Here is a 23,044-nt window from a genome sequence, read left to right as displayed (position 1 = left end):
CCGCCGCCGACCAATGGGTGGCGAGTTCCGCCGCGTGCGCGCTCGCTAGCCGCCGTCAGTCATGCGCCGAAGCGGTTCTGAGGCGGAGGGGCGCGCGCGCAAAAGTAGCCTTCGCGGGATTGGCCACGCACTGTGCACTGATTGGGCCGCAAAGAGGATTCGGGTCTAAAGTAGGATAGAGAAATTGCGGTTACCATTAAACTTCGTTTTTTGGGGGGGGGGGGATTCCCTCGTCCTTTTATTCCCGAGGGGAAGAAGCGACAGCTGTCCATGTATACTTGAATAAATAGCGATATCCATGATTTTAAAGCTTCATTCGTTTTAATACGCACACACATCACTATGCCGCCTATTAAGATTTCTAGGCGTGGTACAAAAAAGACATGCAAGATGTATATACTGTAGCAAATAAAATGTCAGACCCAGCCCGCTAGGAGTCACGGCACAAGCCATTATTGATTGATTGATTTTAATTGGGATGGGGTGGTTTTTAAAATTTAAACTGCGAGCTCTCTTTTTATTGAAATTAGTTGGGGAGACTTTGATTCTACATTCCCTTATACTGTACATATTTTTGGTCTCTCGTAGCATTGCATGCCGCTTTGCGGAGGAAGATAGTCCTCATCTATCTGAAGGGCTACTTGCCCCCCAAGGCAAACATCCTGGAAAGGAAGGGGGAGGGGTGCTTGGAGTCGCACGCGGTTGGATCGCCACGTGTCTTGCTACGTTAACAGAGGACAGTCGACCCTCCGCTATGAAAGGCTGCCCGATCCAAGCCCGGTTTAAAGGTGAAGACCGACTCTGAGATCTCTTATGAGAAGCGATTTCTAAAACAAATACATGAAGGGGCTTCCTACAGTCCACAGTGGGCAGATCTAGCAACTGCACTTGATTCATTCATTTATTTATTATATCCCACTATTTTTCTCCAAGGAGTTCAAGGTGGCGTGCATCGTTATCCTTCCCCTTATGTTAATCCCCACAACAACCGTATAAAGTAGGCTGAGATTGCCCTCCCAAGGTGGGGAGCGATGGGCAAGAGGCCACCTCGTGCACCTAAAAAAAGCCTCTATGCCCTTGACTTGCACTCAAAAGGCTCATTCACAGAACCAAGCCGGCAAGAATACAATTACACAACATGCTACAGCCTATGCAACACTTGTGTAGCCTCCGGATAAAGCGACTCGATTCGCTCCGCAACCCTCTTGATCAAATGGGAAATTCAGTAGGAAGGAAGGAAGGACGAACCTGGAAATAGGCTATCCAGGAAGTAGGATTGCCCTCTTGGGGATTCTCTCCTGATCTCTGCAGCTGCGACAGCTTCTGTGTCGCACGAGTGTGACGTAGAAGACAAGCGCTGAAGCATGGCGGCCAGCGGCAAGAGGCCCGAGCATCGCGGGCCCCCCGAACTAGTGAGAGAGGGGAGAGGGAGAGGGAGGCGGGGGTGAGGACTACCAGGGGCTGGTGGAGCGCTCGTACCTGTAAGCCCCCAGGACCAAGAATGGAGCCTCCAAGCACAGAGGCAATCTACCTTTGGGCAAAACTTTATAGAGGTTGCCTCCATGTCTTGCTGCTAGGGTGGTTCCTTCCATCCTCCTTGGAGCCACCTGGGTGGCCAATGTGAGAAACAGAAGACGCCCAGGTGTCAGCTGTATCGGTCTATGCCAACCTGGTGTCCTCCAGATGGTTCTGGAGTACAGCACCTGTCAGCCAGACTAATGGACGTTGTAACACAGTTCACTTGGAGGGCTCCAGGTTGCCGACTGAGCTGTGTGGTGGCGGGGAATGGATCTCTCTTTTTTATGAGCTGAGAAATTCCTCAGTTGCTGTTAACTCTGATAATCAGAAAGAACCTCCCATGTTCGGAGGCAGTCCATCTTGTGAAAATGAAGCTGAATGTTGGAAGATTCAGGGCAGATAAAAGGAAGGAGTAGCTCACAAAGTGCCTGTTTGAACTATGGAACTCATTCCCACAGGAGGCAGCAATGGCCACCAACTTGGATGGCCTTGAAAGAAGATTGGACAAATTCATCAAGGCCACAAGTGATGATGGCTGTGCTCTGCCTGTACAGTCAGTCAGAGGCTTCTGAATACAGTGGTACCTCGACTTACGAATTTAATCCGTTCCGAACAGACCTTCATAAGTCGAAAAATTCGTAAGTTGAAGCCAATGGGGAATTTTTTTTAAAAAAATTCGCAAGTCAAAAAAATCCTATCTAAACCGCATCCCAAATGGCGGATGGAACTGTGTAACTCAAAACATTCGTAAGTCGAGTCATTCGTAAGTTGAGGTACCACTGTACCAGTTGCTGGAAGCCATAGGAATGAAGAGTTGCTGTTGCGCTTAGGTCTTGCTTGTGGCTTTCACTTTGGAGCATCTGGTTGGCCACTGAGAACAGAATGCGTGACTAGATGGGCCATTGGCCTGATCCAGCAGGCTCTTATGTTCTTGTTAGTCAGATCCATAAGGGTGCTTACATTCTCTCTTCAATGCAAACCCCCCATTTCTCTTTCTTTTCCCAGTTCTACGATGAGACTGAAGCCCGAAAATACACACACAAGTAAGGCAGCCTTGGGCTGAGGAAAGCAGCTATTCTCTTTTTTGAACCTATTTGTTTAAAGAGCTTTTAAAGCATGTCTTAAAACATTGGTTTTTAAAGTGGGTGGTGCCCTTTGGGGGTGCTCTAAGAGACAGGGTCCTTGGAGGTGTAAAAATGGATGGAGAAAAAAATGCATAGAGGATGTCCTTGATTTAAAAGAAAGACAAGGTGACTGTTCTGGAGGTAGTAGCTAAACTGTTTTTGAGGAGCAGGATATATGGAAGAGTTGTGGTGGTCTGTAAATAGATGCTAGTAATTCAGTCCCCAACAAATGTCAGTGGTTGTCATCTCCCCCATCCATACAGACAGACACAATTTTTTTCCTACTGCATGGCATTGGTGTGATATGGCTTTTGTCCTGTCCCCCTTAACACTGGAACACCTGTTTTACCACTTAAACATCTGGGATAGGTGCAATGCCTGTGTGTGCTCTCCCACCCCCCCCTACCCCACCCAAGCTGCCTTGCAGACATCCAAGAGGAGTTGGGGTTTGTTCACTGCTTGTTTTGGGGCATTTCCATTCTCCAGCTCTCGAATGATTGAGATCCAGTCGCAGATGTCCGAACGGGCTGTGGAGCTGCTGGGTCTCCCGGAGGACCGGCCCTGTTTCTTGCTGGATGTTGGGTGAGCTTGCTGCATTGTACCTTTAAGTGTGTTGCTGCTTCTTTCTCTAAACTGCCAGCATGGGAGGGCAGTTTCTTTTTTGAACCCAGCTTCCAAAATTTAGTTTTGGTCTTGTCCATCTTATGTAGGAGGTTATGCTTATTCCAGACAGTAAGTTTGGGTTGGGGTGCTGAATAGTTAAGGAGCCTGTCCATCACGGGAACATAAATACAAAGAAAAGTCCTTCTTTAGTTAAAGCTATAGGATTCACTCCCTTTAAAAGTAGGAGTGGACACCAGTTTGGATGGCTGTGGAAGAGGATTCAGCTATCAAATCGCTACTGGCCCTGATGGCTACAATCTTCCTCTGCCCTTGGAAGCAGTATGCTGGAAGACTCACAAGCTGTTCTTATGGAACTCCTTCCCACTGGAGGTTGTGATGGTTGCCTACTTGAGAGGCTGTAGAGGGGGATTAGACAAAATCACAAAGGATAATACGGCTATTGAAGGCCATTCTGGATATGCTTTACCTCCATGGTCGGGGGCAGCAATGTTTCGGAATACCAATTGCTGGGAACCTCAGGAAGGGAGAGAGTTCTGTTGTGCTCAGGTCCTGTTTGGTGGCTTCCCAGAAGAGGCATTTGGTTGGCCTCTGTGAGAATAGGATACTGGACTAAATGAGCCGCTTTTGGGCTGATGCAGCAGTGACAGGGCTCTCCTTTCAGTAAGCTTCCTTATGCTGAGCCAGACTTATGCTGCTTAGTCCAGATGTTGGGCAGAGAAAGTTCTGTGAAAGGGGCTTGGGCAGGTGCTATTGAATGCCTGAATCCTGTTTGGCTCCTGCTAAGAGATGAAAACCAGTCGATGTTTCATTATTTCTTAACCTGTGCTGCTCTTCCGGCCAGGTGTGGTTCTGGTCTGAGTGGTGATTACATCTCCGAGGAAGGACACTGTTGGGTTGGCATGGACATCAGCTCTGCCATGTTGGGTAAGTAGAACTTTTCCCCATTACAAGAGATGCATTTCAATCCTACATGTGTTTCCACTTGGCCAGCATATGCTAATGGAAAGGGGTCTCTGAGATGCGTATTTTTAATATTACCTATATTTCTTTGTAATTAGTGTCTCTTCCCTATTAAAGCCCTGCCTGTTTTCCATTTCATTTAGTCTGCTTATTTGGTAGTTTAAAGAGTATAATCCTAGCCAGCTAGCTTACTATTGTCTGTGTGGAACCCATTCTTTTACAGGAGCTGTTTCTTAAATCTTGCTGGTAACTAGATTACTTGTGCTGTCCTTTATAATCAATACTAGCAGCTCAGGTTGTCTCCTTGATGCTTTCCAGGACCTGTTTGAAATAAGTACTACTGTAGATGAGGAAAGTTCATTTAGGAGAATGTTTTATATTGAGTGATACCAGCCGTACTGATGCCATGATCTACAGTAATAAACATGCAAAAAGTTCTGATTGACACCCTTATTTACACGCCCCTTTGGCTTGAGGTGTCCTGCCTTGGACTGGTCAGAACTGGCAGGAGTGGTAAAATCCTCTTGTACTCTTAATCCTACACAGATGTAGCTGCAGAACGAGAAGTGGAGGGTGACTTGATGCTGGGAGACATGGGCCAGGGCATCCCCTTCCGGCCAGGAACCTTTGATGGTTGCATCAGGTAGGATAACTCTGCTGAGAACTTCACTCACCAGCAAATGCAGAATGAGATTCCACTGAGAAAGGTCATTGAGGACAGGCGTTCCCTTGCTGACTGGACTCCCCGTTTTTCCTCCTTGCAGTATTTCTGCAGTGCAGTGGCTATGCAATGCTGACAAGAAGACCCACAGCCCCCCAAAGCGGCTGTATCGGTTTTTCTCGACTCTCTATACTGCTTTGGTAAGGGTTTCTCAAACCTGCTTCTTCCAAACCATCTGTGAGGGAAAAGCCTCTTTTGCACATTTAACTTGCACAGTTTCAACTATATGTTGGCAAGTTGGGAGCGCTCTTGCTAGATCTTGTGGGAAGTTGGATTGTCCTGTGAGATCTGGGACTGATCCTGGGATTACGTTGGAGTTTGGGGGAGAAGTGACCAAAGAGGGTCACTTCTCCCCCAAACCCTCAATAATCCAAATGTGCCCACAGGCCTAAGAAGTTTAGAGACTCCCAATAGAGACGCTTGGCCAGATAGAAGGATGCTCCATAGGCTGTTTTTGACTGTCCTTTCTTCATACAGGCCCGAGGAGCCCGTGCCGTCCTCCAGCTGTACCCAGAAAACTCTCAGCAGGTGCGTCTCCTGTGGGAACTGTGGGGTGGGGTGGGGGGGGGGGTAGGCCTGGCACAGCCAGAGGCCCAGAGCTGCCAGGGATAGGCTGAAGGAGGCTTTTGGAGGTTGAGGCTCTGGATAGATCTGCAAGGGCCTGCTGCTCTTGGTTCTGTGCTGTGCCTGGAGATGTGACACCCTCAAGGACTCTTTGGGGGCTCATATAGGAGTTGGTTTGCAGGGGCCTAGTGTCATTGGCACCCTTTGGCATGTAGCCAGCTTTTTCCCCACAAGTTGATGGTGTTTAGCGAAGCCTGGTGAGGCTCTGCTGGAATTTATTTGCATTTCTATTTCACCCTTTTCTCAAAGTTGGCGTACATGGTTCTTCCCTCCCTCATCCATAGAGGAGAAAGCTGTCAGTGGCCACTAGCCATGCTAGTAGAATCCATATCTCAGGGATTCTTTAGCTGTCATTCTTGCACTGCAGGGGGTTGGACTAGATGACCCTTGGTGTCCTTTCCAACTATTTGATTCTTCCCGATGCCTGACTACGTGTGGCTTAGCTGAAGTTGTGGTTCCCTAATCCCCAGTCGGGTAGAGAGACAAAGAATCTGGAGTTAAAGGATTGGCAGGGTTGGCATGCTAAGAAGGTCCCATTAGAGGAGGGAGCCCCCTGCCCCGGCTGCTCAGACTCACCTGTCTTCCGTTTCTCCTGCCAGCTGGAACTCATCACCTCCCAAGCCATGAAGGCTGGCTTCACAGGCGGCATGGTGATTGACTACCCCAACAGCGCCAAAGCCAAGAAGTGAGTCCTCTTCCATTTGGAGACCAGGGAGGGCTCTTTGTTCTGCCTTCCATATTGCCTGGGGAGGCTTTTGCAGGGCCAGAGCAATGCAGGGGGGTTGCCAGAAACTGACTCTTTCTGCGCTGCCCTGCCTGTGATGGCGAGCAATCTTACATGAGGGATGCATTCAAATCCTGTATACCAAACCTAGTAGTCATGGAGGCCTCTAAGGAGAAGGAGGCACCCAAAGCAATCTAGTTCACTCCTGTGTGACAGCTGGCTTCCTTGAGACTTTAATCGAGGCCTCTCCTTTCCCGGGCAAATCGCTCAGAAAGGCATTTCATCTTCCGGCTGCGCTTCATCTGGAGAATGCAACCTCCTGGAGTGGAGAGCTAAGGAAAAACTTTTCCGGCAACATTGGAAAGCAGCTACTTCTGATGAGGGTTGACAGTCAAGGGGGCAGATAGGCAGACTAGTAGCTCCTCTCTGAATAAAGTAACTCCTTGTGGGCTGTCAGGAGAACTTGGTGCACAAGTAAAAAAATATATATATGTTCCCCTTTTTCAGATTCTCCTTATTTTGTGTCTCTTTTTCTCCCAGGTTCTTTCTCTGTCTTTTTGTTGGTGCAGCAGATGCGTTGCCAAAGGTAACAATCTGTGGGGCTATTGGGGGTGGGCCAGGGGGTGCACCAGAGATGCAGGAGAGGGTTTGCTCTGAACAATAAAAGCAGCTGCATCGCTCTGGTTTTCTCATCTCCCCTGATGTGCTGTGTGTGTGTTTTCCCGCTTTCCCCCGACAGGGTCTTGGCACAGAATGCAGTGATGAGGAGACTGCGAGGGCAAAGTTTACCAATGAAAGGTACTGAGTCAGGGTTGGGAGAGGCCACAGGGACAGCGCTGTTCACCTTGAATCGGGGAGGCTGTAGGGGACCCGGAGGAAGGGGGAGCTTGCTGTCACAGCTTAACTCAGGGGTAGGCAACCTAAGGCCCGTGGGCCGGATGCGGTCCAATTGCCTTCTCAATCTGGCCCACGGACGGTCTGGGAATCAGCATGTTTTTACATGAGTAGAATGTGTCCTTTTATTTAAAATGCATCTCTGGGTTATTTGTGGGGCATAGGAATTCGTCCCCCCCCCCAATATAGTCCAGCCCACCACATGGTCTGAGGGGCGATGGACTGGCCCACGGCTTTAAAAGGTTGCTTAACTGCATGAAAGCATGCCACTCTTTAATGTAGGGGATTTATTGATAACCATAACGTATGAAGTGTCTGCTGGATCAGGCCAATGGCCCATTTAGTCCAGCATTCTGCTCTCAGTTATCAACCAGGTGCCCCAACTGGGAAACTTGCAAGTAGGATTTAGGCACAAGGGCCCTCTCCCCTCTTGACCTCAGTTCTCCCAACCGTGCAATGGGAACAATAGTGGTATATCTCTTAAGGTGGCTGTGAGGAGCCACAACTCCTTTTAACAGGCTGTCTAAAGCAGTGGTTCCCAAATGCTTTTGAGCCACCACCCTCTTGCTTCCATAAACTCACCTCCAGTTCTCGGTTCCCCATAAAAAGCATAGTTCAGAATAGCATTTTGTACGACCCCCTAAAGAAGACGATGGCTCAATAAAATTCAAAACACTAGCACAATTAATTGCGCATTCATTCAAAATCCAGTACAAACTATTTATTTGAATTATTTCAACAAGACTGATGAATCTGATCCCGGGATAACAACTTTTCAAAGTCTGATAAAGTCTGATAAGTCATTGACACTTCCTGCACCCCCCTAGGTAATCCCCCCTCAGCCAGGGGGTGCTACTTCCCACTTTGGCAACCACTGATCTAAAGCAGTTGAGCTGCCCTTTCTGGACTGTGTAGGCTTTGCACACACCCCATCAGCAAATGTCTCCCCCCTTGCAGCTGCATAAGGCGAGACCCACCCTCTGCGGCTTGGGGGACAGACATAGAGTAAGAGCCAGAGGTTCTTCATCATGGCACCCGGAAGCTCCTGGTTGCTATGTTTTCCTGCCTCATACAGCCTGCCCTGCAAGTGTCTCAGCCCTCCTATGAGAGCCCAGCGAATCCCTGGAATAGCAGACTGAAGATTATCAGGGACTTCTGGCTAATAACTCCCAAAGCCGGATGACCGAGCTACTGTCAATCCACAAATAGGACAGCAGCAAGCAGGACTCAAACAAGGGCAACGTCCCTTCCTATAGTTTCTAGCAACTGGCATTCAGAAGCAACACTACCTCTGACCTTGGAGACAGAGCACAGCCATCCTGGCCAGCAGCCATCGATAGCCCGCTCCTCCTTCATGAATTTGTCGAATGCTCTTTGAAAGCCCTCCAAGTTGGTAGCCATCACTTCCTCCTGCGGGAGAGTTCCGTTGTTCTAACTACTTGGCACATGAAGAAGTCCTTTATCTGTCTTAAACCTTCCAATATTCAGCTTCATTGGATTTTTTTTAACTGTCTAGTTTCAGTGGCATTTGTTGTTGTTTTAAAACCTGTGATGGTTGCCGAAAGGGATACTTCTAAAACACTTCACAGGCAGTATAGTGATCCATTTATTTTTAAAAGTGCCCCTTGGCGAGTCAGTGGCAGGACCAACATGGTGGTGGAGGAGACGGGGGCTGGTTCCTGACTTCATCCTTGTTCCCTTCCAAGGACACGGTTCAAGAACATCAAAGGGAAGTCTGCAAAGAAGAGCCGGGACTGGGTCTTCGAGAAGAAGGAACGGAGGCGGCGGCAGGGCAGGTAAGCCTGGCCTCTCTATCCTGGGTGCATGGGGGCACCCTTGGGTGTAGGCAGGTCATCTAAGGTGGTAAAATTTTAATGGAGGGGTTGCATTTGCCCTCAATCTGTGGGCGGCATGCGTTCAGCAGCTGTGGTTATTGTCGTGGATTTTTGGCCAGTTAGGATGTGAAGCACAGCTTTATCAGGTTAAGCAGGGGTAGTAAGTTCCAAAGGCGTCTCTAAGAGCAGGCCAGCTTTTGACAAGCTTGCAAATGAACCCATCAGAGCACAGGCAGACTTTCAAGGCCACGCAACAGGCAGAAGTTGCCATTAGGTTTCAGGCAACGACTTTGCCAGGGAGAGCAAAAAGTAACATCCCAGGCTACAGAGAGGGAAAGCATGGCCTTATGAAAATAACTAGCAAATTCCTTCACACGTCTTCAGAAACCTGGGCTGCTTTTTTGCAACACCCCCCCCCCTTCCCAATGTTAAAACCATTTTTGCTGCCTATACTCCAGCAAGCTTTCCCACACACACACAAAGGCTCCCTTCCTCAGCTGAGGACGAGGGGCTTTCCCCTCCTACCCTGCTTATCAACCAATCAATCTAACGGATTGGGAAGGGAACAATTTGCAGCCCCAAGAACCCATCCAGCGTTTGGTCTTGCGGGGGTTGTGTGCTGAGGGTGGCACTTGGCGCTCCCTACCAGAGTAGATCCGTTCATTTATTTATTTCATAAAACTGATTCGCATAAAGCCCTCAAAGCAGTTTGCAGGGAGCGGTAAACCCCAATAAAATTAACAACTTAAAGACTTTTAGTAAAGCTAAAGCAATAGGCTGAAAACAGATTAAAATTTGCATCAACTTTCTAATCATCTGGGTAGGCCTGTCTAAAAAGAAGGTGCATGCCTGATATCACTAGGCAGGGAGTTCCAAAGTGCAGGTGCTGCCACACTAGTTCTTATATATGCAGAATGGGTTTTACATGGCATCTGTAAGAGTGCCCGTTCTGTTGATTGAAGCAGTCAAGTGGACGTATAGTGGAACCTCCCTTTGATAGTGTAATCCGTTCCAGAAGTCCATTTGACTTCCGAAACGTTCGAAAACTGAGGATCAAAGGGCTGTCAGCAAGTTCAATGGGGAAAATTGAGAAACACACCTCGGAAGCCGTTCGACTTCCGAGGCGCGTTCGAAAACGGAAGCATTTACTTCTGGGTTTTCAGCTTTCGGCTTCTGAAACGTTCAGCAGCCAAGACGTTCGAAAACAGAGGTTTGACTTGTATACGGGGTAAAGTGATTCCATAAGTAAAAAGATCCCAAGTTGTTAAGGGCTTGACTAACACCTTGAACCTGGCCAGGTAGCAAATAGGCAAACAGATTTATATGCTGACAAGATAAAGATGGTCAAATCCTTCCCCCTTCCTCACATACCCCATTACCCTTTCTTCTTTCACGCTTTCCCTGCAGGGATGTCCGGGCAGACACAAAGTACACTGGCCGGAAGCGGCGGCCTCACTTCTGATCACAATGCCGTTGATCATGGCATGGAGCATTTCAGCACCAGTCTGCAGCCTCTAAAGAGGGATGTGATATCAGCCACTGGATTTTCACGTGGGACACTTGACTCCCTCCAGACTGGGAACGTCCTTTCACCAGACCCAGCAAGGACTGCTTTGAAGAGACAAAAAAGTAGCATCTGCCCAATTTTGCTGCGGGGGGGGTGTGGTTCCTTCTGCCTGCTGCAAGATGGTGGCTCGTCTTTTCCAGAGCCCTCCATCCCAGGCAGTGTTTCAGAGGAGGCCTCGTCTTTTACCACTCTAGGAGGCGGGGAGATGTGATTCCCCTCTGCTAGAAAAGTGCCAGGCTAAAATAAAATGCTTTGAAACACAGGGTAGTATATGCTGGGGGTGGGGAATATTTTGCCCCCCCCTCCTCCTGATGTTGCTGAACTACAACCACCATCATCCCTGACAGATGGGAGTTTGAGTCCAGGACTATCTGGAAGAGGGCTGCAGATATTTCCCACCCAAAGACAGAAAGCTTTGTGGCAGCGGCTATTAAAAGATTAAAAAACCAACAACCCTTTCCTGAGATGTTGGATTACTAGATCAAGTGGGGCTGGCTGTATGCGGGGTTCTCTGAGCTCAATCTCCACCCCCCCGCCCTTGACTCGCAGACTTTTAAATTAAGCCACCCTGTTTAGGGAAGCTTTTAATCTTTAAGAGGGCTACAGGTTCCCTGCCTATGTGTGCACTTATCCTGCTCACTTGCTATTGTCCAAACCCCTTGTTCTCCCCTATAAACTTTTTGGAAGTAGCCCGGCTCCTTTGGGCAGGTAAAACATTTAAAGACTCATGGAGAAAACCACACCGCCTGGGGGCATGTAGGCCTCTCAGCTGCCGGAAAAGCTGAGCTCTCCATGCTGAAGGTCCTTAAGATTTCATAACACCCACAGAAAGGGCTCAAGGGCCAGAGAACGGTAAGAGTTGGATTTTCAGGAATAACTTCTGCATCTCTTCACCTTCCCCAACTCCTAAAACCTAAGCATTGAGGCATGTCAGTAGCCTTCCTGTATGTTAGAGAGGGACAGAGTTTTTAAACCAGGTGGCTGCATAGTCAACAGGAGGGCAACACCCCCACCTTCCAAACACACAGAGGAGCCAGGAAACACTTCACAGATATAAACACTTTTTTGTTTAATTCTACATAAAATCCCATCCAGGAAAGGAAGCTGCTTTTCCACCTGAAGTTTTATAGAGGGGGTTGTGGCGTAAAGGGTAAACTAAGCAGGCCAGAACGTCAGAAGAAGGCAACAGACGGACGGACAGTTCCACATCCACAAAGGCAGGAGAGCGAGGCAGCTTGTGAGGACAGACACACAGAGAGAGAGAGAAGGACACTTGGCTTCACACAGCAACACAGCGATGCTACGAGACTCCAGGGGAGGCCTCCACAAAGATGGATCAATAAATGTCCTTTTCCTGTGAGGAGGCGGAATACTGGTGGTGGCACTTCAGGGCTCTCTGAATTAAAAAACAAAATACACACATACACACCCCAACAACTGGCAGGTTTGTTGTCTTGGAGGGCAGAACAGCTTCCAGAGCACAGACACATCACAGATGGCTCAGGTTTTGACATGCAAGGAAAGCAGGGAAGGTCTGGAGGAGGAGCAAAGCAGCAGAGGCCACCAATGGCCAAATGCCGCCATGCCAGGCTGCGTGCAGAAGATTTAGGGCCAGGAAATGCGGGGAAGAAGAAAGCGGATGGCAGAGAGCAAAGTCTACAAACGTAAATTGCATGTGCTCTGCAGAAAGGGGGTCTTTGGCCCCTGCCCCAGCTGATGCCGGGGGAAGGAAGGTCTGTGGTCCTGCAGCAAGAGAGAGGGAGACAACGTTCTCAGGCTGCAGAAGGACCACACAGTTGTTGATGCAACTGCCGTGCGGACTCTCAAAAAAATGGCAGGCCGGAGCCCGGAGTAGTTCTGCAGTAGGTGCAGCTGAGGTCCTCTCGGGGGCGGAGCAGGCCTCATCCTGCTCGTTCCAGGGCCTCGGCTTGTGAGCAGAGCACATTCAGGAGGCAGAGCAAACGCCTTGTTAAAAGGGTCCCATTGCACTCCGATGGCTAAGGGAGGAGAGCGCTCTGGATCCAGACAATGGCAGTGTTGCTTTTCTCCAAGAGACCTGCTGGTGCTGGGAAGCAGCTGGAAGAGCAGAGTTAAAAGACCGGGGTGCAGGGTGGGGGTTGGCACTTGCTGCATTGCATATGTAACTGGCACCACCCTTAATGGGCTCTGGGGGAGGGAGGGAGGGCAGAAACCCCTCTCCTTGTGGCAGGGACGGGAGCCAGCTATGGCTCTCTGGATGTTGGGCTGCAACTCCCATTATGGCCATGCTGCTCGGGGCTGTTGGGAGTCCTGCATTGCAGGGAGTTGGCCTAGATGAGCCTTTTGGTGCCTTATAGTTCTGCGGTTCTATGAGTTTGGAAGGCAGGAACATCTGGTTTCCCACCCATGTGCAGCCCGCAGCTTCTCTCCTGACCCCCTGGCCCAGGGACAGATGGTGGATTCAACACAGGTTCTGCGTTTCCAAAGGGTTAGCTATTTGCTCAGTCGCCCCTGGGAGCAGCATGCCCCCGTCACCTACTGCTAGCAGGCACAACCGTCTGTGTGCGCTTTTGGCTTGTAGCAAAGAGGAAAAATGTGGCAGAGGGAGTAACTGGTCTGGCAAGGTGCACACAAACTCACGCAGAGAGCCGCTAGACACAGCCTTGCACAGGGCAGGGAACCTGTGGACCTCCGGGTGTTGACTCCTAGCAGCCAGCACAGAGGTGCAGAGTCAAAAGGGACCCCAATGGGTCATCTATTCCAACTCCCTGCAATGCAGGAATGGTGAGGGATGATGGGAGTTGAGAGGCCAGAAACATTTGGGGAAGCCGGAGATGAGCAGCTCGAGAAACTCAGTTACAGATCTTAAGTCCATGGAGGGTTTCCCTGAGAGGGTAAAGCTGCCCACATGTGAAGTGTTGAATCGGTGCCACTTGGAACGTTTTGGAAATTCTAGAAGGAGGCGCCGTTTCACACCTGGAAATTCAGAACACGAGCTTTGCTGCTGTAGGGCTTGAGAGAGACAGAGCCACAGCACATTTGGACAGGAAGATTCATGGACTGCAAACCGCAACCCCCTCCACCCCCCCAAAAACCAGGACGCTATTCAGCATAGGCCTGAAAACCTTGAGAGAGAACATCTAAAAATAATGGGGACGTAGCGTTGACAGCCTGCTTCTGTTGACAGGTGGCTCCTGCCTACTTCTAAAAGTGTCTGTCCTTTATAAAAAATAAAAACATTGCATTTGATTTAAATCTAGAGTTGCACACCACCCCGCGGCCGCCTTAAGTGAAAAGGTGGCATCCTGTTTTCAATACATAGGCAGGCCTTGACGGTGCAGGGCAAGAGGCAGGCCTCACAAGCTCTCCTGATGCTGAGGGGACGAGACAAGAACCTGGCTCAGAGCAAGACAGAAGGGAGCAAGAAACAACAGGCCAGCCTGCCCATTCTGTGGCTGGAGAGATCAGGGGGTGGAGAGAAAGAGAAAATCTTGGCCCCTCCCCTGGGAGAGAGCAGGATCCAATTTTGCACACCTTTGTTGGCAAACTCACCTTTGAAGGCAAAGAGGAAAGAGAAGAAAAAGAGGGACCTCACTGGGATGGAAAGAAAACAGAGAGGAGGGGAGTCGTTGGCCAGTGGAAGCAAAAGGGGGGGTGTCCCTCTGAAGAGATCAGGTGGGGAAATTGCATGTGTCTGTGGCCTTCCTCCCGCCCCCCACCCCACTGCACTGGACACGCAGCATTAACACGAACAATCATGCATAAGAGATGGGAGCAGTGCTGGTGGGCCAGTTCCCCCCTGGGGTGGTGGCTGCTGCTTCCGCTGCAGGGTCTGGGGGTTGCGGCTGTCTGGCTGGGCCCAGGCACTCTCCACCTCTGCGTTCCCCCCTCCAAAAAAAGAGAGTCTTGGGCTTCTAGCCGAAAATCCCGCCAACCGTTGAGGCGATCACAATGCCCAGCACCACGCAGCAAATGATGATCATGATCTTCTTCTGCAAGGAGAGAAGGAGAACATCAGACAAGCTCTAGATTGGGTCAGGCCAGTTGCCCCTCTAGTCCAGCCTCCTGTTCTTGCAATGGCCAACCAGATGCCCCCAAAGGAAACCCACAAACAGGATCTGAGTGCAGCAACAACTCTCCCCCACCTGTGGTTTCCAGCAACTCACATTCAGGAGCATTGCTGCCTCTGACTGGAGGCAGAGCAGAGGCATTCTGGCAAGTACCTGTGGGTAGCCAATTTGGCCAATTCTCCCCCCCCCATCTATAATAATTTTATTAAGTTTTCAATTTTACATTTCAAAATAAACTTTAAAATATCCAGTGACTTCTCTCCTCCTTCCATGGTTCACTTTACGTATCATAAGGTAAAGGTAAAGAGACCCCTGACCATTAAGTCCAGTCGTGACCAACTCTGGGGTTGTGGCGCTCATATTGCGTTATTGGCTGAGGGAGCTGGCGTACAGCTTCCAGGTCATGTGGCCAACATGACAAAGCCGCTTCTGCTGAACCAGAGCAGTGCACGGAAATGCCGTTTATTTTCCCATCGGAGCGGTACCTATTTATCTACTTGCACTTTGACGTGCTTTCGAACTGCTAGGTTGGCAGGAGCTGGGACCAAGCAACGGGAGCTCACCCCGTTGCGGGGATTCGAACCGTCGACCTTCTAGATTGGCAAGCCCTAGGCTCTGTGTGATTTAACCCACAGCGCCACCCGCGTCCCTCTTTACGTATCATACGTCCCTGCATATTTTACTACAACCATTCAAATCACTTTTCCACTTTTACATCCGTCAAAATTTTATTATGTTGAACTTATCTTAGTGCTGCCAGCATTTTCAGCTGTATAGTTATTTCCCATATATTCAATAAATATTCTTTAAATGAATGTTCTTCTTGCTCTCTTATTCTGTATGTTAAATCTAAAAGTTCTTGATAATCTGTCAATTTAAGTCCCTCTTTAGTTCGGACCTCGCTCACTTTCCACTTTGTTGTTGCATACATAAATAACCTTTCCTGACACCTAGGTTATCCCCAACAAAAAGGATTCTGGGTTTTTTTTTGGGGGGGGGGGAAGTACTTTTCAACATTTCCCCCCAATTCATTATAAATCATTTCCCAATACACTTTTACCTTTTTACATGTCCACCAAGTGTGGAAAAAACATTCCCTCTGCTTCTTTACACTTCCAACACGTATCTGATTCTGTTTTATAAATCTTAGCCAACCTACTTGGAGTTAAATACCATCTATGGAGCCAGACCGCGATGTTTGGCTGGTGATACACCGCGATGTGGAAAAGCTGGTATCACCCAACCCTGTTGGTAGCCTTTGATGCCTGCAATGCTGCTTTAACTGCAAGGCACTAACTTACCCGCCTGGCTTTGCTCTGGTACTTGACTGCTTTCTTGGTGTCCGAGACAGCCCTCTCCACGTAGTCCACCGAGTGCTCCACGTTGTATTCAATGCGGTCAATCATCTCGCCCTACGCAGCGGAGGACGCACATACGTTGCTGTTTTAACAAAGCCGCTGGCAGCGACCTCTGGGTGCTCCCCTTTCCCTCCTGCCTGCTCACAAATATCTTCATTGGGGGTTTGCAGGAGGGCAGATTCTCCCACTTCCCATTCCAAGGCGTTCAGTCCCAGACCTGCCAGTAGGGAGTCAGAAGGAGGAGGAAAAGGATTAAATTGAGAGCCAGTGCAGTATAGTGGTTAGAGTGTTGGACTAGGACCTTGGAGATCAAGGCTCAAATCCTCCCCGCTCGGCCATGAAGATGACTGGGTGACCTCGGGCCAGTTACTGCCTCTCAGCCTAGCCTACCTCGCAGGGTTGTTGTGGGGATTAAATGGGCAGAACCATGTCCTGCCACCTTGAGCTCCATGGAGGGAAAAAAAAAAGGTAGGATGCAAATGCAATAAATAAAAAAAGAATAAATCATGGGGCAACAGGGAGTCTGGTTTTGCACAGAAAACATTCAAAGAGACAGGAGGGAAAGGTTCCACAAAGTCAGTGAAACAAAGACCACACATGTTCCAGCAGCACACCAGGAAGGCAGCAACAGTAAGGACCACGGATGCATGCAGGAAGGAACACAGACGCAGCACAACACATTCCCAGGTCTTACTTCTCTTGACCCACCTTGCCTGGCAAAACCAGAAATGGGTGCCCTCCCAAGGTAGCACATACTGCCCATACCATGCTATTCCACGGCACAGCTGAGGAAGGAGGCTGAAACTTCTTCCCCATGCCCCCTGATCCTGTTTCCCCATGGGGGGGGGCAGAGCGAATTGATCCACAACAGGGACTAGAAGCATAGTGAGCCTTCTACTGCATGCACATAAATTGAGAGATGTCAAGCAGGGCTCTGGTTTCAGAGGGCTGTATCCCACACCTAGCCCTACTCAGAGCAGGAAATAACTGAAGAAGAGCTCCAGTGGATCAGGTCAAAGGGGCCCATCGAATCCAGCATCCTGCTCTCACAGTGGCCACCCAGATGGCCCAATGGGAAACCCACAAGTACCGTAGGACCCGAGCACAAGAGCCCTCTCCCCTCCTGTGGTTTTCAGCAACTGGTTTTCAGAAGCATCACTGCCTCCACGGCTCATAGTCACCCGTGACTCTCTCCTCCTCCACGAATTCCTCTAATCCTCTTTTAAAGCCATCTAGGTCGGTGGCTGCCACTGCCTCCTGCGGGACTTCGGCGCTGTGCGAAGAAGTCCTTCCTTTTACCCTGAGTCCTGAGTCTTCCAACATCCGGTTTCCTTACGATTGCCCACCTGTTCTATCTAGTCTTCACTTCCCACTGGCGTCATAGGGGACACACAACACCCGGCATGCAGGGACAGCACAGCCATGCAGCAGCCTCAGTGCAGGGAGCTGGGGGGAGGGGACATTACCTGCCAATGCCTAGGTGCCCTTCTCCAGGTGTGCACGGCAGCGTGGGGGGGATAGAAAGAGGGGTCAGGAGGGGCAGGCACTGAGCTCCAGGAATGGGGGGGGGGTTGTCATCAGCCCTGCTCTGCTCAGAGAAGACCCACTGAAATCAACAGGCCTACATTAGTCATGCCATTCAGTGGGTCTACTCTTGAGTAGGACTAAAGTTGCAGAAAACCCTGCTTTGTTCTCACCTCAAAGGAGTCTGGTTTTTTCCCCCCTTTTTCCATTATTTCATTCATGATCCTTTTGAGTTTAGGGATAATTATATCTTCCATTTTTTTGTAATAATTTACTGTTATTCCATCGGGGCCCGGTCATTTCCCCACTTTCATTTTCCTTATTACGTCCCTGATTTCCTCCATCTCTACACCCATGTTTAAATTATTTAATTCGGCCCCTTCAATTTCTGGATTTTGTTTTCTCTAAGATATTTTTTAAATTTTATCCTCTTCCTTGTGATCTGACTCATATAGGAAACCTCTTCAAGGTATTGCATTGCAAGGCACCTCATTTTGATGGGGCCCACAGACCTTGATTTACACATGCTAATTTATTTTTAAATATGCTAATTTATTTTTTAAATATCACAGAAGGGAAGGGAAGCAACTCCCCTTCCCACCCATCCAATAAAGCCCTCAATTGATTTGCACCGTAGCCAGATCCCCACAAAAAATCTATTTAGCCCTCCAATTTATTCAACCCCCCCCATCAGAATTCATTTATTGCAGGGGGGTTGGACTATACGACACTTTGGACTCCTTCCAGCTTTATGATCCTATGGTATCTACAAAAAATCGTTCTAAATTAATCCCCCAAATGAATATCCTACCCACTAACTCAGATTTCATTTTATCTTTATTCATTAGATGTATATATTCCGCCCCCCCTTCATCACAAAGGTCTCAAGAGGGTGGTTCACAGGATAAAAACACAAGGTAAAAACACAGGTAAATAGTTAAAACAAAAACAACAAAAAGCAACACCCCCCTCCCACAAACATATGTAAAAGATCACAGATACCCATTTCAATACACCCAAAGTACGGTAATTGGCCCACCTGGAAACAATTGGGGGTCCCATGAGCCCCCACCCAACTGACTCTGCTCTAATTCACTGGCTGCATTTTGCAGCCGGAAGTGGGAGCAGACAAAATTTGCAACCCTATGCTATGTGTTTTGCCAAAGATTTCTAGGGGAGATAGGCAAGGGGGTGGGGAGCGGCTTGCAGCCTGAAAATCTCCCAGAGATAATGAATAAAACAAATACCATTAGATGTACTGCTGGATAAGTGTTTAATGGTTCTTGTATTCGTATTTGTTTAAAAACCAATAAAAATTGTTTTAATAAAATAAGTTTGGGAAACCCTGATCTACACTGACAGACAGCAGCTCTCCAAGGTTTCAGGTGCAGGGGTCTTTGCTTTCCCTTCACCAGCAGGTCAACAGGTGGATAGAAACAATGTAAAATTCAGAGTTAAAAACAGTTAAAATACACAACAAGGATAGGGTGGGAAGTCCAAACCATGCAGATCCCAGGTGCCCAAGGCCAGGATGATTTGCATCAGAAGAGCCTTCTGGATCAGGCCAATGGCCCATCGAATCCAGCATCCTGTTCTCAGTGTGGCCTGTGGAGAACCAGCAAGCAGGATCCGAGCACAAGAGCATCATTCTCCCCTCCTGGGGTTTCCACAGCAACTGGAATCTGCTCTGCCCACTTTGGTCTCTGGCCCCGCCTATGACTGGCAGGTGGCTCCTGAAGGTGACACAGCTCTCGGGGCCAGACATTGGTTCCTCGAGCTGTCAGTCCCAGGGGTCCACTCTGCAGTTTCCCACCTTCCTTCCTTCCCTCCCCTGGCCTTCCCACCCCCCAGATCAGCCCTTACCTGGCTCTCCACTAGCATTGCCATGTCCATGAACATATCGTGCAACTCCCGGATGCTGTTCTCGAGCTTGATGATCTCGCTGTGCCGAGTCTCGATCTCGTTCAGCGCCTGCTTCGTGATGTTGGAGTCCATGATGATCTGGGGACGAACCAAGGCAGGGCGTGAGCAGCCGTTGGAATCAGGGACCCCCAGGCTCCAGATCTCTTGAGGGGATCTTTCTTTCCACTCCCTCCCCCGCCTCGCCCCGTCTTGCATGATTCGGATAAAGAGTCTCATGATCCTGCAAGACCGCGGAAGTTGCTTCTCAGAGAACCGCAGCTTCCATGAAAAAGGAAATGAAATGGCGTTCCTAGGCAGAATGGATAGCTCAGTCGGTTAGGGCATGGTACTAGGGTGATGACTTTTTTACAACTTCATTTCCCTGTATCATAATTTGATGAGCTTTCATTAAAGATTAGATAAAATCTTACTTTCAAAGAGATTTGATAAAAAAAATCTCACGCACAAAATGATTTTAAAATTTTTATTTATCAGTTTTTTGACCATTTTTGAAGTCACTGTAAGCAGATATAAAATTGAACCCAAGCTTTAGAGTCACATATATACAACATTATATAGGGTCATCAAACACACAAGGAAGCTTTTTTTAGCTGCAGTAACAGTATAGACGCCGCTAGAAGACGATGTTTTGATACCTCTCCTGTGGGTTCTTTTCCCAGCATGCCCGGCAGGGTCTGCTGGCTGAGTTTTGAGATCCCAAAAAGGGGCTTTTACCTTGCACAGGTGTGACGTTTGTATACCCTATGTTTTTAAGAACACTCCCCATTGTGGAATGTGGTCGTGTGTCCAAATTTGATACGAAATATATATAGAATTGTTAATACAATTTTATGAAATGATAAAACTGCATACAAAAAAAATATAAAAACGGTTTGTGCGTGACCTTTTTAAATATTTCAATGGAATATACCTCATTTTAGTCATTAATAGGCAAAAGTTCATCCATTTGTGCTACAGGAAATAATTTTTGAGGAAAAAAATGAAAAAGTCATCACCCTAGTGTGGTACTGATGGCGCCAAGGTTGCAGGTTCGATCCCTGTATGGGACAGCTGCATATTTCTGCGTTGCAAGGGGGGGGTTGGCCTAAATCAGGGTTTCCCAAACTTGGGTCTGCAGCTGTTTTCGTACTACAATTCCCCTCATCCCTGACCACTGGTTTTGCTAGCTAGGGATGATGGGAGTTGTAGTCCAAAAACAGCAAGAGGCCCAAGTTTGGGAAACACTGGACTACATGATCCTCGGGTTCCTGTCCAACTCTACCATTCTGTGTTTCTATGGTTCTAAGGGGCACTTAGGGTTTGGAAGTGACGTTTGGAAGTGCACTTGTGTTATGTCTGCAGAAGTCCCAGGAATAAGTCCGGGGTGGGGTGGGGGGTGCTGAATAAAATTTACAGGAGTCAGGGACTGACACTCACTTGGTGTGGGGGCAAGTTGAGAAATGACCCTAGGTGATTAAGCAGGCTTTATTGTTTTCTTTTTTCCATGTCATAGATGGTTAACGCGGCCTGTCGGCATGGTTTGAAGGTGCAGTAATTTTACTGACATGAAGTAGATTGGGGAACAGTCCATGCCTGGGCAGGAGACCTGGGCCTGCCTGGACAGCCCAGGCACAGTGCCTTGAGTGCCATGTGAAAAGCAGGAGCGAGAAAAAACTAACAAGGCTTTCCTAAGCAGCTGGGCTGGCAGCTTCTGCCTGAGAAGTGTTTGCGGTTTTGTTTTGCAAGGCTGCAACTCTAGTGGTAGAGAGCAGCCTCTGTTGCACCGGGTGGCAATTTGGGCCGAGGTCTCAGCAAACGCCCTTGGTGCTCTCCCCACTGTGGCAAAATAGTTGCCCACAGACTAGCTGGATCTACACTCGCCTTTTAAATGTTATTAGATAATATCGTTCTAAAACATCAAGACAGAAAAAAACACCCCATTTGGTTTCCTTTCGCTTCCTTTCCACAAAGTCTACCACCTGCTAGTTGTTAATATCACGTTATTAACATTAAAGGTCATACGGCTGCATGGTTCACAGGACCATTCCTTAACGTTTTCTTCAGCGTTAAAAACAATGAGTGTAGATCTGCCCTCTGCCAGGTCAAAGAGGCGGCACTTCTAAAGCAACCCCCCTCTGAACAAAGCCTTCATTGGTACCCCAAATCTGAGACTTAAGACTAGCAAGATCACAAAGCTGAGGGGGGGGGGGCTGGGGGACGACGACGACGACACACATACCCCAGAGGAGAAAATGGCAGGGTTCCCGCTCTCCAACATATCCTCCAGCTCCTCACTGGTGGTGGTTCTGCCAGCTGCAAAGGACACAGAGAAGCCAGTGAATCCCTTTCTTTCCAACATGCTGCAGTTTGAGCAGTGGTCCGGGGTCATGGTGTGTGTGTGTGTGTGTGTGTGTGTGTGTGTGTGTGTTTATGTGTGTGTGCAAAAGGACCCATTACCCTTTATTCTGCAGGGTCCCAGTCTGACTCTGGCATCCTGGAGCTGCCCAATCAGCACGAAAGGGAAGCTTTCTAGGCACTGAGAATAAGTCTTCTCAGCCTTTGTGCTGACAGGAGCGAAAGAAGGGGAGGCAGCCTCCTAGGAGGGGCTCCCAGGGTCCCTCAGGGAGAAGGCACATGGAAGAGCACCAAAGCTAAGCATTTAGGAACTCCGAAAACACAAAGGGTGTTTCAGTTTCAAGAGAATGGGAACTTAACACAACTTAAAATCACTCCAAAAGAAGGTATTGGAGCACTCCATTCACCCAGGGACGTGCGCAGAAAATAGTAGCTAGCTGAAAAGCAACATGTGGCGATCCACACTGCTTGTTGCAATGCAGGCCCATTACTTATTATTATTATTTTCATCACCTTAGAAGGCTCTATAATCTTACAAGGGGCATGGCTGTGACTCTCATGAAGGGGCCCTGCTCGCCTGGAATTTACCATGACACCAGGACAGGCCATGCTTCTCTTCGTTAATATTTTATTTATTTATTAAGTCTATATACTGTACCACCCTTCATCAGGGTGGTTCATGATATAAAAATACAGGATAAAAGCACAAATAAATAGTTAGAACAAAAAAACAAAACAAAATACTGCCTAACCCTGGCTCCACGTTTAAAAGTGTATCCATCAGCCAAAGGCCTGACTGAAGAGGAACGTTTTCGCCTGGCACCTAACGATGTATAATGAAGGCACCAGATGGACCTCCCTGGAGAGAGCATTCCTCAAATGGGGAGCCACTGCAGAAAAGGCCCGTTCTCGTATTGCCACCCTTTGAGCCTCTTGCGATTATGATCACAGAGTCCAGGTTGGTTTATATGGGGACAGGCAATCCTTGAGGTTCAGTCAATGTTTCTGCTCAGTTCCTACAAGACCTGCCTTCAAAAGGCTTTTTTGCTCATCTTCACAACCTTCCTTTTAGCCTCAGCAAGTAAAAGTGAAGATTGCAGACTGCCCCCTCCCCGTGCTCTGCCCTAAATCCACCCCCCAATCAGCTCATCTCCAGCTAAGGCTGCCGACTGGCTCCATCTCCTCTAGCCGGCTGCCTGCCTTCCCTCCCTCCTGGCAACCGGCTCTCCTCCGATTCCCAACTTCTCCCACTCAGTCCTTCTATT

At 48.7% G+C, this 23,044-nt stretch overlaps 2 protein-coding genes across 3 annotated transcripts in view; one reads left to right on the top strand and one right to left on the bottom strand.

The window, feature by feature from the left end:
- The first annotated feature begins 1,322 nt into the window (after positions 1 to 1,322).
- BUD23 (BUD23 rRNA methyltransferase and ribosome maturation factor) lies at positions 1,323 to 10,841 on the top strand. Its single transcript, XM_035139472.2, has 12 exons — positions 1,323 to 1,412; positions 2,524 to 2,561; positions 3,129 to 3,224; positions 4,108 to 4,190; positions 4,773 to 4,869; positions 4,991 to 5,087; positions 5,425 to 5,475; positions 6,171 to 6,256; positions 6,836 to 6,881; positions 7,035 to 7,093; positions 8,896 to 8,985; positions 10,432 to 10,841. Exons 1-12 carry the CDS (start codon positions 1,365 to 1,367, stop codon positions 10,484 to 10,486), a joined length of 846 nt encoding a protein of 281 aa, XP_034995363.1. The 5' UTR covers positions 1,323 to 1,364; the 3' UTR covers positions 10,487 to 10,841.
- Positions 10,737 to 23,044, bottom strand: part of STX1A (syntaxin 1A) — a 42,257-nt gene continuing 29,949 nt past the window's right edge. The window contains exons 7-10 of one of the 2 annotated variants that reach the window (XM_035139470.2): positions 21,664 to 21,737; positions 19,386 to 19,523; positions 15,942 to 16,052; positions 10,737 to 14,562 (exon numbers count right to left, since the gene is read on the bottom strand). In XM_035139470.2, the coding sequence (XP_034995361.1) occupies positions 14,485 to 14,562; positions 15,942 to 16,052; positions 19,386 to 19,523; positions 21,664 to 21,737 (401 nt within the window). In that variant the 3' untranslated portion in view covers positions 10,737 to 14,484. Of the gene's footprint in view, positions 14,563 to 15,941; positions 16,216 to 19,385; positions 19,524 to 21,663; positions 21,738 to 23,044 lie in introns of those variants that run through there. The other variant, XM_035139471.2, reaches the window with a different exon arrangement.

This window comes from Zootoca vivipara, chromosome 15 (assembly GCF_963506605.1).
Source record: "Zootoca vivipara chromosome 15, rZooViv1.1, whole genome shotgun sequence".
Lineage (NCBI taxonomy): Eukaryota > Metazoa > Chordata > Lepidosauria > Squamata > Lacertidae > Zootoca > Zootoca vivipara.
The sequence above is the reverse complement of the archived record's forward strand: the minus strand, read 5'-3'. Positions and strand labels throughout refer to the sequence as shown.